This window comes from Cimex lectularius, unplaced genomic scaffold, assembly GCF_000648675.2.
Source record: "Cimex lectularius strain Harlan isolate CLEC.00 unplaced genomic scaffold, Clec_2.1 scaffold348, whole genome shotgun sequence".
NCBI classification, from domain to species: domain Eukaryota; kingdom Metazoa; phylum Arthropoda; class Insecta; order Hemiptera; family Cimicidae; genus Cimex; species Cimex lectularius.
The window spans coordinates 86,582-104,550 of record NW_019394215.1 but is presented as its reverse complement, the minus strand read 5'-3'; the positions used below and the strand labels follow the sequence as shown (position 1 = coordinate 104,550).

The window sequence follows — 17,969 nt, the reverse complement described above, 5'->3', positions numbered from 1 at the left end:
TGCACAAAATTATATTGATAAAATTATTTGCAAATAAAAAAAAGGTTTCTTAAAATTAGAATAAATATCATTCAGTCTAAGTTACGGATTTTGCAGTTTTTACAGTAACTGTCTATACGTATTTCTATAATATTTATTAAACACTGAATATACGTTAGTGAAAGATTGAGGAATTTGTTTGTTTATTAAAACGACTTATTAGACCAACCATTACTATGATATATATGTGTATACAAAATTAAATAAATGTTTAATGTCTTACAAACCCATTGGTACAATAATTTACATTTTACTGTTCACAAAATTTGTAACTACTTTGTTCATATGCCTATGTTCTTTTCAATCTCCGATATGTCAGGTTAAATTTCCATTGAGCTGTTGCTTCGCATTCCAAGATGATAGGGGTGGCTGTTTTCTATTCCTCAATACATGATCTGCAAATGGGCTCATCTTTGTATATGGCATAAATGTTTTCTCAGATGCCAGTGACCGGTTAGTAGTCCTATCCTCTGAGTTTTGCCCATTCCAATTGCAGCAGTGATTTTGCCAGTCTTCCTCATAAGTATACTGTGTCTAGCGCTGCTAGAGTTTATCCACTTCTTCTTTTTCTTTGTTTGGATCCATTCTTCGATGGAGGATTCTATTTTTTTTTTTTTTTATCGCAAGTATAGGTTCGGGGTCTATGTATGGTCTTGCAGATCCTCCACTGGCCAGTCTGTCTGCTTTCTCGTTACCCAAAATTCGTCTGTGCCACGACCAAGGTTTCCTCAGGTTGTTGAGTTTCCCCATGTTTTGGATGCATTCTCTGACTAATGTTGATGTGATTATTTTACATGCTAATGCTTTAATAGCTGCTTGGCTATCCGATCTTATGAGGTTTTTTTACCATTGTAACCTCGTTTAGGATTTTCCTGGGCACAAGAGTTGATGGCATGTATTTTTGGTGAAAAACCGAAGGGTACCGATTCGGGAGCTGGAGCCTTCGTGTTGATCCGAAAGACCGAACTGACGATAAACCAGTCTGAAATCGTAGCAATTGAACAATGCGCCAGAGAAATAAAAAGGCAAAGCATACATTCCCGGAAGATAGCCATTTTCTCTGACAGCCAGGTACAGTTACGGCCCTAGGCTCATGCGAAGCGAAGGTAAAGAGTGTTTGGAACTGCATGGAGGCTCTGATGGAAGTCAACGACACTAATGACCTCACCCTGGCATGAAGGCACTCGGGGCATAAAGGCAACGAAAATGTTGACATGTTGGCAAAAAAAGGGGGCCAACTCATATTCGCCTCCGGTGTTAGTTTCTGTTGGAGCTTGGACGCTTCCACATTCTCGTGTTGGTTGAGGCGAAACTCGTGTTTAGCGGCAAATCTTTGTATTTCCGCCGTGAACTAAGGGTTTTTATGTTCTCTATGTAAGTCTTTATTCCTTAAGTATCAAGTGCATTAACCACGTTACGTAAGATTTTGTTTTTGAGCGTTCCTACCATTTTGAAATTCCTGTATTTGGTATAATCCCATAGATGAATAGAACACGTTCAAATAGGCTTTAGGTTTGTATAATAGTGATTTATGTTGTATAGTAAGGTTGGAACCGCGTCTTAACACGTGCTCGTTCCATCTCAGCTTGGCATCTAAGATCATTCCCAGATATTAAGCTGAATCTCTGCATGGTTTAATAGTTCCATTGTGATTGTGAAAGAAGAAACATGGTCAACTGTTTTGTTGCTAAAAATGTATATATTACAGATTTATGTTGAGTCAAAATAGAGTCTAAAGACATATTGTTTTTGTAACTGAACCAAAAAAGTTTTATCTAACCTACTGATTTTCTTTTAAGGTCAGAATAATATTCATGTAGTGATTAGGTTTGTTTCATACGCTATTTATCTTAAAAGCGTTTACCTGATTTCTTTTTTCATACAGTGGAAAAATTAAATAATTGTAATGGCGATTTTCCGTGGCTTATTTTTTACTCTAAGTTTAAAGAGCTTTTACAGGTCCATCTTCGCTTGGTCCGAAGTTTATACTGCAATTTATCATTGGCTCGCTCCCGGCTTTTTCTGGGCCATTAACGGACGTGTATTAGCTGCCTCGTTCTCTTGGAAACTCGCTTTCTTTGTCCATACTAATGTATTGCCATTAATTCATTTCATGGAAGTCTTTTTTTATCAGTCTTGATTGACAAAGTTCTTTGGAACATTTATCAGTCGTCCTTCATGATTCTGTTTGGCGAGTGAACTTTCATGAACTTTGGATATTCTTGATAAGTTTTAAATTCGTTATGTTTGCAAAACAAAAAGGCACAAAATATTTTGTAACTGAAAAGTGTCGTGAGATCAAAACGGTATGTCGAACTAAATGGCGTTTGTAAAAACATACATGATTATGATTATTTGAAGATCGTGAGATGCAGTCTGGTGTAACGTAGGTTTTAGGAAAACATTTTCTTTATCGTGGAAACGTTTCGGTCTTTATTGAGATCGTCTTCAGGGCTCAATATAGATCGAAACGTTGGCACGATAAAGAAAAGGTTTTTCTGAAACCTACGTCACACCAGACCGCATCTCACAATCTCCAAATAATCATTAAGTAACGGTCACTAAACAACACAAATAGAAGATTATATTTTTGCGGATAGTGGCACATTGTGTCACATAACCATGTTCAATGTTTATTAAACAGTAACGACAAGCTTACAGTAATGAGTTATTATTTAATCTGCACAACTATAATACATTTGCATTTTTGTTATTAATTTATAAATAATTCATGAATACTTGTACATTTTATTTTATTTTTCAAACAAAGGATTTAAGTTGAAAATACCTTATCAATTTTTTTGTGTGTAAGGGTTGCCAAGTTTGCCCCTCAAATGCTTTGTTGGCATTGTGCACATACAAAGGCGACCAAGTTGTGAATCACGGATTTGGATCAAACGTTTTTGTGATTCTACATTCCAAAATATCGGACGTAACCGTCTGACCGAGATCTATTTATAATTATAATATTAATTATGACTATACATTTTCTTCTTTGGAATATTTGGATAGTTTTGTTGCAATATTTTTGACTTTTCTTTAGTAGTAACGAACAACACTTTCACTATTTATAGAGGCTTGTGCTATAATCAGAGCAAGTTTTATTTATTTATAATTACAAAGTGAATGCATAAAAGTAGCAAAAAATAAATTAGTCTATATGACCTTTTTTGGTGTAATAACAATTTTTTTAAATTATTATATTACTGTGTGGTGTTTAGTGACCGTTAGTTAATGAGAGTTTGTTTTCTGCGTAACTATGCCATTCCTGTCTGTTGTGCTGAAAGTCAACGGAATACAAACACTTTGAGCCCACAAGATGATCTGAATAAAGATCGAAATGTTGGCACGACAAAGAAAATGTTTTTTGTAAATCCTACGCTATACCAGACTACATCTCACGATCTCCAAATAATTATTATATTAATGCACTTCTTATTTAATTTTTACAGTAATTTGCTTGCGATTTTTGGCGTTAACCTATTACAGTCCATGATTCTATTATTTAAGTGTGTTGAAGATGACTGTTAATGTATATTTCTTTGGTTTGATGACGATCAGGTGTGGGATTGAGAAGAAAGCCAAAACAATCCTTTTCATAACCTGACGTCTTATGCCTTATTGGCTCTTCTTCAGAAGCGCAAGATATTAAATAGTAACAAAGGGTGTAAAACAGGGTTGCATGTTGAGCTTGTTGTTTTCATGGTTTATAAATGACATTAAAGAATTTGTAGAAGGAGAAATTAAGACAATTTAGTTTAGTTAAGATAATAATGTAAAAATTAACGTGCTAGCGTATGCAGAAGACATTGTTAGGTTCACTCCTGATCGTTTGTTTCGTCAATTAATGGCGTTATTTAATTACCGACCTGCTTTGATACAGACTGGATTTGAGGACTCATTGGGCATGTGGTTCTTGATGTGATCATCATCATGATACCGAATAAATTGTCAAATCCAGCGCCATCAATTAATGGTATATACTAAATGGTAAATGGTAAAATTAATGGTATATAATCGGTGGAATCTTTGATTAAATTTGAAAATATCCAAACTACTAGTCTTTCGAAATGGTTGGCGACGTGCCGTTAATAATAATTGGACTTACGAAAGAAGACTTATCAAGGTGTTAAGAAGTTACAAGTACGTTGGTGAGAGTCTCTCTTCATCTTTATCATTACAACAATGTTACATGAGCAGTTAACAAGGACTCTCCGTTTGTATAACTTTAATAGGCGTTTAATAATCAAGCTAAACAATTTTATTAGTTCAATCTAAATTGAACATTTTAAAAATGAAATATTTCAGCTTCAATACAAAATAGCTAAACATATTCGTAATGAAATTAGAAATTCCAGTAACTAATGGATTTTTGATTGCGGGTTTACAACTGTATTCGAAATGAAAAGTGGGTTGTCAAAAAGTGTGAAAATCGAGTTAACTACTAGATCATACAAATCGTCCCCTGGTACTCCAAAATAAAAGATGATAAAAGTGTATCTAGGACAGTTGTCACATATGTGTATGACAGTTCAGCATTAGGAGATTTTGGGCAAAATTCAATGGTGCTCCCTCAAAAAATAAATATGCTAGCTTTAGAAACTGAATTGGAACTCTTATTTTCGTCTACGTCCAGCTTCATTTAAAATACTGCCTGAAAATGCTAAAGTTGCCGGACCACCGTTTCTGCCTGAGGAATTATTTGTTAAAACAACTGATCTTTCAAGCCTTTCAAGCCAATTATTTGTCACAAGAGTACTACTGAGACTTTGAATGATATTTCTTCCTGGGAATACCAAAGCTATGAAAAGCTCGGCAACAATTTTCTGTTTCTGATCACTTGTTTAAATCACTCATAGGACATATTACCGATAAAAACATCTTTGAAAAAACGGGCGACCTAAATTTCCTTAATCTTCGTTGGCTTTTAATCTACAATAAAGGGAAACTGATGTTATAAACCATAGCTCCAAAAAGATTCCGTTGCTGAAAGATGTTGCCTTTGTAATTATAATTTTCCTAAAGATCTAACGCATTTTCTGGTACAATCTCCTTAGTATGCTGAAGTTAGGATAAACTATTTTGGAATCGGAATTTTTTCAAGTAATGACATTATTTTTTACCTAACAGATCAGTACTCCACTGGGCCACTTATTTTAATTATCATTAATTATTTACCCCTTAGGCAATTCTATTTGGGTTTCCATTGATAGTGCTTTAATTTACTAATCATTTACCAATTTATGGTTTATCTCCTGTATCTTTTCAATTTTTTAATACTGTTCTTAACTACTGTACGGCAAAAATATTGATTTTAAATCCATAACACCGAGATCTACTATCTGTAACAGTTTGCAAGTATGGGTTTCAAGATAAGTACGAAATAATTAAAGTACCTTTGCATTTTTATACATTTTTTTAAATTTACCCCATCACTTCTCAAGATCGAAAAGAACAAGGGATTTTTGTTTTGTCGAACTGGCTTTACTTACGATTTCAATAAAAATCATATTTAGACAATATGAACATTAATAATGTAATCAGTCTATTGACTGTAGGAAAGTGAATATCTGTAGTAATAATTTCATTGACAGCAGTTTTATTTACTATCAAGTTAAAATGTAAAAGTAACAATTATTTAAACATATTTTTGAAAAAGTTAATCAAAATTTTTTGTTGTATGTCCAAGCGACGACGTCATATTGTTCGAATCATCTACAGTAATGGACAAAGAAAAGAAAATATAATATCCAGTCGATAGTAAGTCACGTTTTGACCTTTTGTACGTCCTTGTTTGCAGTCGTGTTTTCAATTTTCCCAGCTCAGCATTTCCACAGCGAAACCGTGTTTTTTTTCTTCGTCCCACCACGTGCGACATCGAGTGTCCAGCGGGGGCGTTTCGGGCGGACAAAGCCCGCAGACAAAGGTCAATATCTTCTTGGAGACACAAAGCGTCCAACCCTCGGCGCGAGATTACTGACCTGTTCTGATAACTGGCTATAAACTCGACTTCAATTTTCTTTTCAGGCACCTCTCGCCCCTTCGGTGGAAAATTGAGTCTTCCCCTCCAAACAAACGGACCGTCCTTTCAACAATGGAAAATAAAATGTGTAGAAAATGAACTTCATCGCAAAGAACCTCCAAGCATGGAAATGTTTTATGGCCACCTTTCCGCATTTAATTTAAGAGTGAATATGTACAAAACAATTATGCTAATATTGGCAAAAGCGATTGCACTACTAGCAACTATCTCTTTCGATTTCAAAAATAATTTTTGTCAAAATATGTTTAGATATAAGATCTGTTACTTGACTATCACCCTAATATCTGATAGACTAAATTAAAAAAAAAATATTTGGAGAATGTGAGATGGGGTGTGGTGTCCGTTTGGAAAAACATTTTATTTGTTGTGCCATCGTTTCGACCTTTATTTCAATCATCTTCAGGCCCTGGGATTTACAAACATTGTTTGGATTATACAATGTTTTTTAATCCCAGGCCTTGAAGAAAATGTTTTTCTTAACCAAATCACACTAGACCGCATCTCACGATCTCAAAATCATGATTAATTAAAGGTCACTAAATACTAAACATTTATTACTAAATTTCCTCTTACTATTAAAATTGTACAATCATCACATTACAATTGATAAAAGTCATAGCCCATGTTGAAATTTCAAACAATATTAACCGAACTTTCGTTAATGATATTAACTGTTTCATATGAAAATAAAGGGAGAGGAGTAAAATTAGATAAAACATATTGTTCAAATTCTAAGCTCTCTATCAAAAATAGCACAATATCTGTAAGCGAGGGCGTCGGTGACACGGCGCTCATCGCGGTAAGGTAAAGGTCCAGGGTTCGAATCCAACGGCCCTGCAATCGTTTTTTTTTTTTTTTCAAAAACACCGGCACCCCGAGGATTGATATAACCTGTGCTGTTGCAAACCCTCGTTTAAAATAAATAAATAAATAAAAACAAGACCTACATTTCCTTACAAATGGGCTTTTTTTAAAAACACCGGCAAAAAAAATCTGTACGGCTCGTATTTTTTAGTTTTTAACCTTAATCCGAATTTTTGAAAAATAATAACATGTATCACAGTTACAGCAGTGATAACATTTTTTCTCAAGAAATTTTCGGGGAGTAATTAAATCATTATTAATTACTGTTTTCCGACCAACGAAGGTCCCACGTTTTCCTTGGTTCATTTCAATGTTCCTTTCAGTCAGATTTTGCCTTTTGTTAGATCTGGGTAACAATTTTTCTCTAGTTTCTTTATTCTATTAATATTGTTTATGTCATAATGAATCTATTAATCAGCAATAAACCAGTCAAAAATACCATTCTTGTTGAAGAACGTCGCGAATCGCCATTACAATTAAAAGGTACATAATGACTAAGTGACCCTCGAAGCGATCAAATTTATGCAACAAATACAAGCAATCCGGATTGCGATTGCTGTTCAACTGTTAGAAAAAAGACTGAGAAAGTTAAAAGTTAGATCATAAAAGCCATCCTGTTCGCCACAAACCTCCGTGGAAACATAGGCTCCTTTACAATGACCTAGTCAAAAGAAAATGACTCAAGTTACTAATCAGTCCACAAGATTGATAATGCAATTGAATGGGTCACGAGACGACCCTGCAGATTATCAACGTATTACGCTTGAGACCACTTATGGAATGGTAGAAAAGGGTTTTGGACCAGGCTTCGGCAAGACTATAGTGGTGATCAAAAGGTTTATTGTGGAACCTGATAAATTTGTGAATAAATTGGATTTTAAGACCCTTGTAGAGGGTAGAATTTGAAGCATAATGCGGAACATTTCTAATTGAACTGAGTACTTTAGATTGATAGGATTGTAAACGTTGGATAATGCAAGGTCTCTGTACGTTGAAATCATTGTTATAAGCCTTTTGTTTTATCGTGTTTGAAAAAAATTAACATGTAAAAACACATTTGTGAACTCCATTCATTTTTATTTTGTATACCAATGCCTTGGTGATAGAGGATCGCTCGGAATACAATTAAAATCAGTAAAGGATTTTATGGCAAATATTATATACTCTGTTCTCTTGAAAAGAGAGAGTTATTGACCGAAATTCAATCAGCATATTCAGACGCTTTATTCTCGTGTCTTTTTCCTTGGTCCTTTTCCAGGAAAAAACGTCGATAAGACGACAATCAGCTTTGTGAGATTCAGGGAAAGTCATCTCGCGGAGGCGTCGCACCGATGACAATTTTCCGAGCCGCCACCTCCCGGCTCACCTACCCCTGGTCCTAAATACATAATTTTACCCTTGAGAAGCGGTCCCTGCAGATGAGACCACATTTCCCACAGAAGGTTATATTGGGAGAAATCACTCAGTTTAGAATATTTCCGAGGTTCATTATTACGGACAAGAATATACCGAAATATTATATTCTGATGTAAAATATAAACAAGAAATGTTTCGTTTCTAGTAGATAATATGATATTTAGATGATGCGGTTTTTGAGCAAATAATTACCTTCTTGACCGTTATGTAGTGTAATTGCTTCTCCTCCTTCCCTTCTCCATGTGATATTTGGTGTGGGTGCTCCAGATGCAGCACATCTGAAATTGACGTTGCTCCCTTCCCTGACGACCATGTCCGTGCTCGTTCCGTAGTCCAAAATATCAGGCGGCACTAAAAAAAAGCAGAAAAAGTGAAATATTAAACAAAGTAAATGAGCAGAACAGGATAGTTACATTTATTTTTTAAGTATAGTTTTAGTGAAATGAGTCATTTTATCAAATAGAATGATTATAAAAATTTTCTTCGTGAACATTTTCAGATAATACAATTTCTCAAAATTGTCAAAAAAAACTGCACATGCCAACAGCTTCTCATGAACACTCCCGATCAAGTTATGATATTAAAGAAGAAACCGAATTTATTTGTTACTGCCAAGGTGACGACTTATTTTAAGGTCATCATCAGGGCAAAACTATCTTAAATATGTCTACAGATTGACATATTTACGTTTTTTACAGGCGATCTCAAATTTCCTTGATGACCGACTCAGTCCCAACATTGGCAAAAGACAGCACGCTTGAGAACATGCTTTGGCAATGTGTTTATATACATATACATGTAACGTTACCATTTGATGGAACCTTACAAATTGTCGAATAAAAAGGGAAATAATTAAAAATAAACAAAGAGATATCAATTCTCTCCTTACTACATGCCAATAAGGTGCACAGAGGGAGGGGCCAAAGGAGTAAGAGTTAAAAACAAGGAGAGTCTTGAATCAGCGGTCAGACTGAAAAAATAATATTGAGAAGAGCCAAGCTGTGTGTTTTTTCAAATTAATTAGTGGAATCTTTATTTTATAGGAAAAGTGTTCCAGGCCTCATGAGGTGAGCCTTCCTTTTTAATTTACCTTTAGTAATAGTTAGTTTTGTATTTTGACAATTAGTTATTTTCAATTTATTTTGGATTTGAGAGAAAGAAGAATTTTATTTTATTTTATATTATTATTTCAAAAGAACATTTAAATAATTTGTTTTGGTTTCCTTCGTGAATTATAATAAACCCTCATTTTAAAGGAATTTGTTTATTTTATTTTTCTTCTGTTTGAGACAAAATTGAGAATATTTAAATAATTTGTTTTGGTTTCTTTCTTGAATTCTAATAAATCCTTATTTTAAAAGTAATTCGTTTATTCTATTTTTTCCTCTGTTTGTGACATACATATACTGCTCATCAAAAACAAACCGGCCACTGGGGTTTTGCACGAAAAAATGGCCAAATTTGGAAATGCACGTTTTATCAACCGTTTAATGCACAGACCTCCGCTAGGTCTCATTTTTTAGAAAATTTTATGTTAAACAAGTTGGTTTTTTTAAATGTTTCCCCAGCTCCAGCCATTCACCAGTGAATTCATAAATTCGGGTACATGTTAATTTTTCCCTTTTTACGACAACTTTAAATGAGCTGTGGAGTCTGGAAATCGTCCTTGGAGTGGCACTCTATCGCAATTGATAAGACAATTTAGTAAGTTTTTAATTGGTCACCTTTTACTTTGCCCGTTATCTCAACCGTTTTTTGAGTTATTCATAATTTTTGGGCAAAAAACGTGGTTATTTACGTGATAATAGAAAAAACTAAAAATCTACAGCATAAGCATTCCGCATCCCAGAAGATCAAATTAAGAATTGTAGCTTCTCTGTTTATATTTTGAAAAAAGTCCTTGGAACAAAAGTTGTAGAGGTAAAATTTGCGAAAGCATCACCGTTCAAAATTCATGCATTCTTGAAATCGGGTATACAGGATATCCTCTTTAGATGGGCCGGCTGAATTTGTATTATATACGTATGCAAAATTACTGTTGTATTCAACGTTAAGTTCAATGTAATGCTCATGGATAAACTATGTTTATGGCGATTACAATTGGTATATACACTAACAAATCACTTGCGTTGCCAACACAGCAGCATATACCGCATAATTGGAAAATTAATCCAAACAATTGATACGATTGACCTTGTGATTTATTTACCGTTATTGCAAAAGCCAGTTTAATTGGAATTTGCGATAGTTTGAAATGAAAAGGCATATCTTTTAGTACCATTGTTATACGTGGTATTAGCACATCCTCTCCGTTAAATTTGCTATTGGAAATTGTTGCTTCGTTGACACGGTTTTGACTGCCAATCGATACAATTGCAAAGACTAGCTGACTCAATGTTACTATGAAGAATGATATATGATGATTTAGGTTATTGCTGTATGATGGCAATACTGTGATGATCGTTCGGATGAAAGGAATCTGCACTGTGGAAGAGAGGGGACGATCATCACAAACACATTGGAAAAGGAGGAGATAAGCGGCTATCCNATTTAAATTTTTGTGGAATTTCATTGATGATTTGCTAATATATTCTTCAGATCTTACTAGTCATTTAAAACATGTAAATTACGTACTATCAACTCTTCGTAATGCCGGATTGACTTTTAATCCAGGCAAAATTCAATTAGTGCAAAAAGAAATAAAATTTATAGGACATATAATATCACATAATTACATAAAAATCGACCCAGCCCGAGCTCAATCATTAAGGGATATAACACCACCCAAAAATTTAAAAGAACTACAAAGATTTTTAGGTGCTGTGGGTTACTATAACAGATTTATACATCGGCTTTCCAACCAAAAAACCATGAAAAAATTGCTGGTTAAATTTTATGAGCAAAACCGTGTAATAAATTGTTAGTTAAATTCATTATATCAAAAAATGATATTCTGGTTGGATTGACTTTCTACCAAACCATTAAAATTATTTTTTCAAAATAAAAACTAAAATTTCTAGTTAATAAATAAGTTTATTTATTAGTTTTAGTTAGTAAATAAAATAAAATTTTTGATATCGGTTAATTTGTTTATATTAAAATAAGTTTGTTGTAATTAATATAACGGCAATAATACATGTAGTTTGAATAAAAGTATGAATGTCCGGTTATTTTGTCTTCGACTGTACTCGATGCTACCCGACGAAAATCTGGACAGTGGGGATCGCAGAGCGTAGGGTAGCATAGCATCGGGCAGATGTGCAAGGGGGTAATGCAACCTTATGGAAAAACGGAGTTTGGATTTGCGTCGGGTAGCATTCGGTAGCGTCGCATGGTGTAGCATCGGGTAAGTGTGTTCCCGGCTTAACGCTGATGACTTTTGTAATTTTGTTGATTAAGTAGGCTGTTTCAGTAGTAATAAAAATACTGAGAGCATCGAAATAGGTATCCTCCTATATTTTTATGAGGAAAAAGATTCAGTAGTTCTTACGAATGTAGTGTATTACCGCCTCTATATCTGAAATCAAAATTTAAAATATATATAGAATTTTTCGTATCATATCCTGTCTATTTTCTTTCTAGACAGGCAGCGACCTCTTCAGGTTCCGGTGTAATTACAAGTCTCTTTCTTCTTATGAATTCCGATATAGAGGACGTAACACACTATAGTCGTAGGAACTACTGAATCTGGTTCGCTAAAGAAAATATAGGCAGTTACATATGTCACGTTTAGATTTGTATGAGCAATTCAATTGAGTAAATTTTATATTTTGACGTCAAAACAAAAAATAATAATTGTATTTTAATTTAAAAAGGTTGTAAAAAAAATATTTTTATAAAGAAAATTAAAAGAGATAACATTTGATTTTAAGAGTTGTGTTACAATATTAATTGCATTTTCGAAGAAAAGAAACGTTTAGCATTAACTGATAAATTGACCACAAAAATATATAAAAATTTGAAGAATGCGTGAACGAGCAGATAATACTCGAAAAGGAACCCAAAATCTTAAATGAAAACGAAGAGCAATTATCAGTTAAATCGGAACAATCCGTCAGAAAAGTACCAATCCCAACACCTAGAAAAAGTTACGCAATGGCCCTAACGGGAAATAACACTAATTTAGGAGTCCACTTTTACCCTAAATTTAATACGACTGATTCGAAAGAAAGCCAGGTAGGTAAAATTGAAGAAAAATATATCCGGGCGTCAAAATTACACAAAACACTTTTAACAAGGATTAATCGATTACTTATGTTATTACTAAACGATCCAGAATCTATTTTTAAACTTTTATGCGCGCTACATCCCTTACTACAGCACTATAAAAGTTTAACGTCAGAAATTCTTTTCGTTATTGCGAAAATGACAACGGGTTCTGTAAGCCATCTTTTGTATAATGCCGCAATCAAACCTTCCGATTACTACGTGATTCACTATTTCAATATCACGTGTCAGCCCAACAAGTAATTCTTTTAAAAACTAAATTTTTATTAAGGCCCCAAGAACGAGTCCCTCAGAAATTTCGTCGACACACGCGTCCAATATGCAAAGATATTCGGAGATATTCCTGAAAAAGAGATTATAAAAATTATCCTAGAAAGAATTAACCCGGAGTATATTACTGATCGGAACTAAAATGGAAATTAATGACATCCCCGAATTATACCAGGAGATTTCTAGAGTCGAATTAATTTTTTTCAAATAACCCATAGGGCAAATAAATTTTTTTATTCCCGTCGGATTCAGAAGATAGCTTCATAGACTTCAGTAAAAAAAAGAAAAAGGCGGGAAAACATAATTTAAAGTCTGCTGGACTTGGAATTAACCACATGCCGGATCGCGGTTGAAAAATTAACACAGAACAAGAATCGTTACAAAACGAGGGAAATTTTCAGGAACCCAGGAACTCTAGAAAACAAGATATGGCGGAAAATTCGATGAAGGATAAGCCCTGGAATAGAAATTTTTATTATAAACAACCACAAGTAGGCAGTCAACTTGGGGAAAATAATTATAGAAGAAATTATGCTTTACAAAATCAAATAAATAGAAATTACAATCCACCAAATAGACAATCATATCGACCATTTAATAATAATTATTGGAGCAATAATAATATGAACGCGTATCAGAATTATCCTAACAAGAGACGGCCTTTCGTATAAAAATTAAATAGGACAGAAAATTTTAATCGCATTAGGGATCAAAGACGTCATGCTGAACACCACGGCAGGATTTTTCCAAAATCTTATAATACAAAGTATTGTTGCTCTTGCATAAAACAAAGCGTTTGTGATATGGGTTATCTTCCAGATTGTACCGGTAGCGACTACTCGGCGAGGTTTAGGCCTAGCGATTCTCAAAGAGAGGTTAATCACAAAAACAAATTCTATCCGAACCGATCCGAGCATTATTTTAACAAAATTAAACATACCGTTATTTAAAAAATATACCGTTAATTAAAAATAAAACATAATCGTTCAAATTCGAAGATCACAATAAAAATTAAAAACAACTCAAATTTTACAAGATCTTAACAATAATAAAATGCTCAGAAAAGCACATAAAAAAATTAAGTTTTTATAATATCATTATTGTAAGAGGGGAAAGTGTTTTTTTTTGCCCCAAAATCAAATTTTTATTTTCTCGCCTCGATCAGCTTCCTTTTCTTGTAAGGAGGTATGTAACCAGGTTATAAGATGGATAAATTTTTATTATTAATTAAAAAAACAGTGTACGTAGGAAATTGGTGAAAATCAACAATGAGTGTTATTATTAAGAGTGTGTATTTAGTGCCGGGGATTAAGCGATAGCGCGATCGCTTGGACCGAGCACAGAGGTCGCCGAGGAGAACAGTGCGGTGAACACCTACGAGTTGGCAACTGGAGATTCTCCGGAAAACGGCTCGTCCGGATTTTTCTACGTGGGTATTTCCATTTTTGGAATTTCTACCGGGCGCCTTCCTCACCAGACCACGGCGACGAGCGAGGACTGTGAGCGTCCGTTTGTGGTTTTCCGAAAGGATATAAAGGCGGCCCCGATTCTCCGGAGATTTTCTCTTTTTTTGGAACGGATTTCGGCAGGACTGGGACCCAGGAGGACTCGGCGGATGGTTGTGGCTGGATCAACGATTCCCAAGTAAAATTGTTTGTTTACGGAAAAGACTGCATGAAGAAGGAATTTTTGTTTGTTTTAGTTTTAACGATTTATTATTGTTAATTTAGATTATTAAGTTTTAATTTTTTTAAGTTAGTCCAGATCTGGTTTATGGTTTATTTTATAGCTTATTAAGGAAACAAGTACCTATTTTAATTTTACTCTGTTTAGGAATAATAAATCGCCCCATTGTTAAGAGAATTCTCATTTTTATTTTTTTTATTTCCCTCGTTATTAATCTACTTTTTTTTTGTTTTTTGTGTGTTTGTTGTGTTTTGCTTGATTATTTTGCATGGCCAGGTACCTTGTAAATACATAAATAATCATTTAAGCAGAGGGAACTAGAATGCGATAAGGAAAAGGTAAAGTTGCTGATCAGGACCCGCCGTGTTAGGCTGGCTTTATCCTGGCCCAAGCCTAGTGGCCTTGCCTAGAGTCCCCCCCCCCGTGGCGAGTGCCCGCCATAGAATGAAGTAAATCATGTATTTTTTTATAGAAAATATTATACTACTTTCCTCTCATATATTGATTGATTTCTTTCTTTCTTTATTTATTTTTATCAAATTTATTTAAAGTACAAACAAGAATATACTTTTAGTTAAGGAGTTCCCCATTACTCTGGACGCATAAAATGGGGTGGCGCCCAACCCACCAATATTTCTTTGGTCTTTAATATTTATTTTATTTTTTTTTTTGTTTATTTAATTTTGTAATTTGTCCCTCCAGTCTTACCCCCACTCCCGACGAAAATAATTTTGGGTGTAACAAATTCAACAAGAATTATGGAAATTAATTTGAAAATAATTTACTATTAATGCATTATATAAAATTGATTGATCAATTCTCAAAACCAAATTAAATACAAAATTTAAAACCCTACTTATTATAACCTAAATTTATAAATTTAAAGAATCTTTTTCTTTTAGTAGTTTAATATATTGTCAAGCATAATGTAAAATGTAATTAAGTAAATATGTGATTAATAATTTTCAAAAAAAACCTAATTCACAAAATTAAATTAAATACAAAATTTATATCTTATTATAACCTAACTTTAAGAATTTCAAGAATCTTTTACTAATTTAACATATTATAAAGCATAAAATAGTCATTATTAACAAAATGGAATAATATAAAATATAAATAGTTTAATATGTGTGGAGAAAGATCCCTATCAAATCCATCCAAAGACCATCAAATCACCCAGAATCTAGAATCTGAACACCGATCTACCTACATTCATTTCAACATTGATGACTACGCCTGAGTAGATCCCAGAAGTTCAGTACAAGTTCTACAAATCTTGCAGAAGACAAGATAGCCCAAAACACCTGAACATCTGAACAGCAAATTCTACCTATCTCAAAATCCAATCACAACTCATCGCCACATTCATTGAGCATTAAAGCTCCAGCTCCAGCACCCATCGAAGACCTTGCGAAACATCCTACAACGAGTTGATGTAACCTCTCTCAATAGCAATGTTATCGTCAAGGGGAAGAGCTTTCATCCAGCAAGAAGATACTGGACAAAGAAGAACTCAACACAGGGAAATCCCTGAGAGAAGAATTCAAAAGAATCACAAGGAGATTGCAATGACACATCTAGAATGGGAAATAAAGTGTCATCAACGTGGAAAAACTGTGAATGTCACAGCTGAACTTGCAAGCAGTTGGATTTCTACGATTATCCCTACGAGGAAGGATATGCAGCATCTAAAATAGTTATGACCAACTCACCAGAAGTGAAATTTTTTCTATATATTCTTTTTCTTTTGGGCAATTGAATGAGTATTGTCACGTTTAAATTTGAATCTACCGCCATGCCCCTCCACAAACATCTGACAGTGAGGGGATTAGGGGCTAGGAAAGGGCTATTTTTTTAAGTCAAAAAAACAAAAACAATTACCTTTCTGTCCTCCATGGGTTAAGAACTGTTTATTTGTAATAATGAAAAATTTGGTGTGCACACAATTCAAGTGAGTAAATTTTATATTTTAACGTCAACACAAAAAATAATAATTGTATTTTAATTTAAAAAGGGTTGTAACAAAAAATATATTTTTATAAAGAAAACTAAAAGAGAACATTTGATTTTAAAAGTTGTGTTAAAATTTTAATTGCATTTTCGAATTGGTGGTCAAATAGTTAATAATAATTTCTTTTATTTTTACTTTTCTTTATAAAACGAGAATTAAATTCGATTTTAAAATTAATGTTTGTAGATTTTGAAATAGGTTTTATTATAGAATAAAATATTCTTTAAATTAAAAATAATAATTAATAAAAGAAATTGTCATTTTATTTGGAAATAAATTGTAATAAAAGATTTAAATTTAATTAATGTCTTGTCTCGTATTTATTTTGGTTCGAATGATGTGTATTAAAAAAAGGTGCCTGATCGATAAATTAAATAATTGTAGTCAGGTCCGATCATAAAAACCTGTGGGACCTCGTTTTCGGTTCTCCGAATTCAGGGTTGGGCCCAAAACAAAAGTGACACGCTTACACATATAGAAGATACATGTAGAATTTAAGCACATAATCTTGTTACAGTTTACATAATTTTGATGTTTTATATACTGACTTTTTGACTCTGCTGTTGTAGAATTGGTGTTGGAATTCCATTAACTCCTGTTTTAAATTATACCAAATGACAAAATATTGACGCACAAATACAGCCAAGTGAAAACGAAGAGAAAGTCAAAACGAAACAGATGAAGAAACAGCACAACGAAATAGATTTCATATGGTGCAGTCGCGGCCTACTGAATCATCAAAATTACGAAAGTCGTTAGTGGTTAAGTGAACGGTCAATATTAGCCTAATATATGTTGCCAGGAACAGGTACTTAAAAATTAATAGATTCTGTTGAAGAACACGATGAAGCAGTAAATTATACAAAATTCTTAAATTAACTTATCTGTATTGCCACCATACATCAATAATCTGAATCTATCATTCATCTTAGAAATTTTGAGTCACCCAGTCTTTGCAATGGTATCAGATTAGCAGTCAAAAGATTACTAAAGAATGTCATCGAAACAATAATTTTCATTGGCAAATTTAAAAGAGAGGATATGCTAATACCACGTATAACAATGGAACCAAAAGATATGCTTTTCCTTTCGAACTATCGCAATTTCAATTAAACTGGCTTTTTCAATAACGATTAACAAATCACACGGTCAATCGTAGAAATTTTTTGGATATGCTATATATCCAATTATTCGTTATTTGCTGCCGTGTTGGAAACCAAAGTGATTTGTTAGTATATATACCAAATGTAATCATCATAAACGTTAAAAATTTATCCAAGAGCATTGAAATGAACTTAACGTTGAATAAAACAGTAATATTGTACGTAAATATCGTAAATAAACAACTATATACAATAATTGATATTAAACTTTCAATTGAGGGGCGTCGTTAGCCACAACGGTTTAGAC

The 17,969-nt window shown here is 33.5% G+C and overlaps 1 protein-coding gene across 1 annotated transcript in view; it reads right to left on the bottom strand.

Moving 5' to 3' along the window:
- The window catches only part of LOC106670331 (neurotrimin-like), a 103,954-nt gene that overhangs the window by 70,638 nt on the left and 15,347 nt on the right, over positions 1–17,969 (bottom strand). Inside the window, exon 3 of the mRNA XM_024230222.1 lies at positions 8,555–8,713. Within this exon, the coding sequence (XP_024085990.1) occupies positions 8,555–8,713 (159 nt within the window). The remainder of the gene's footprint in view (positions 1–8,554; positions 8,714–17,969) is intronic.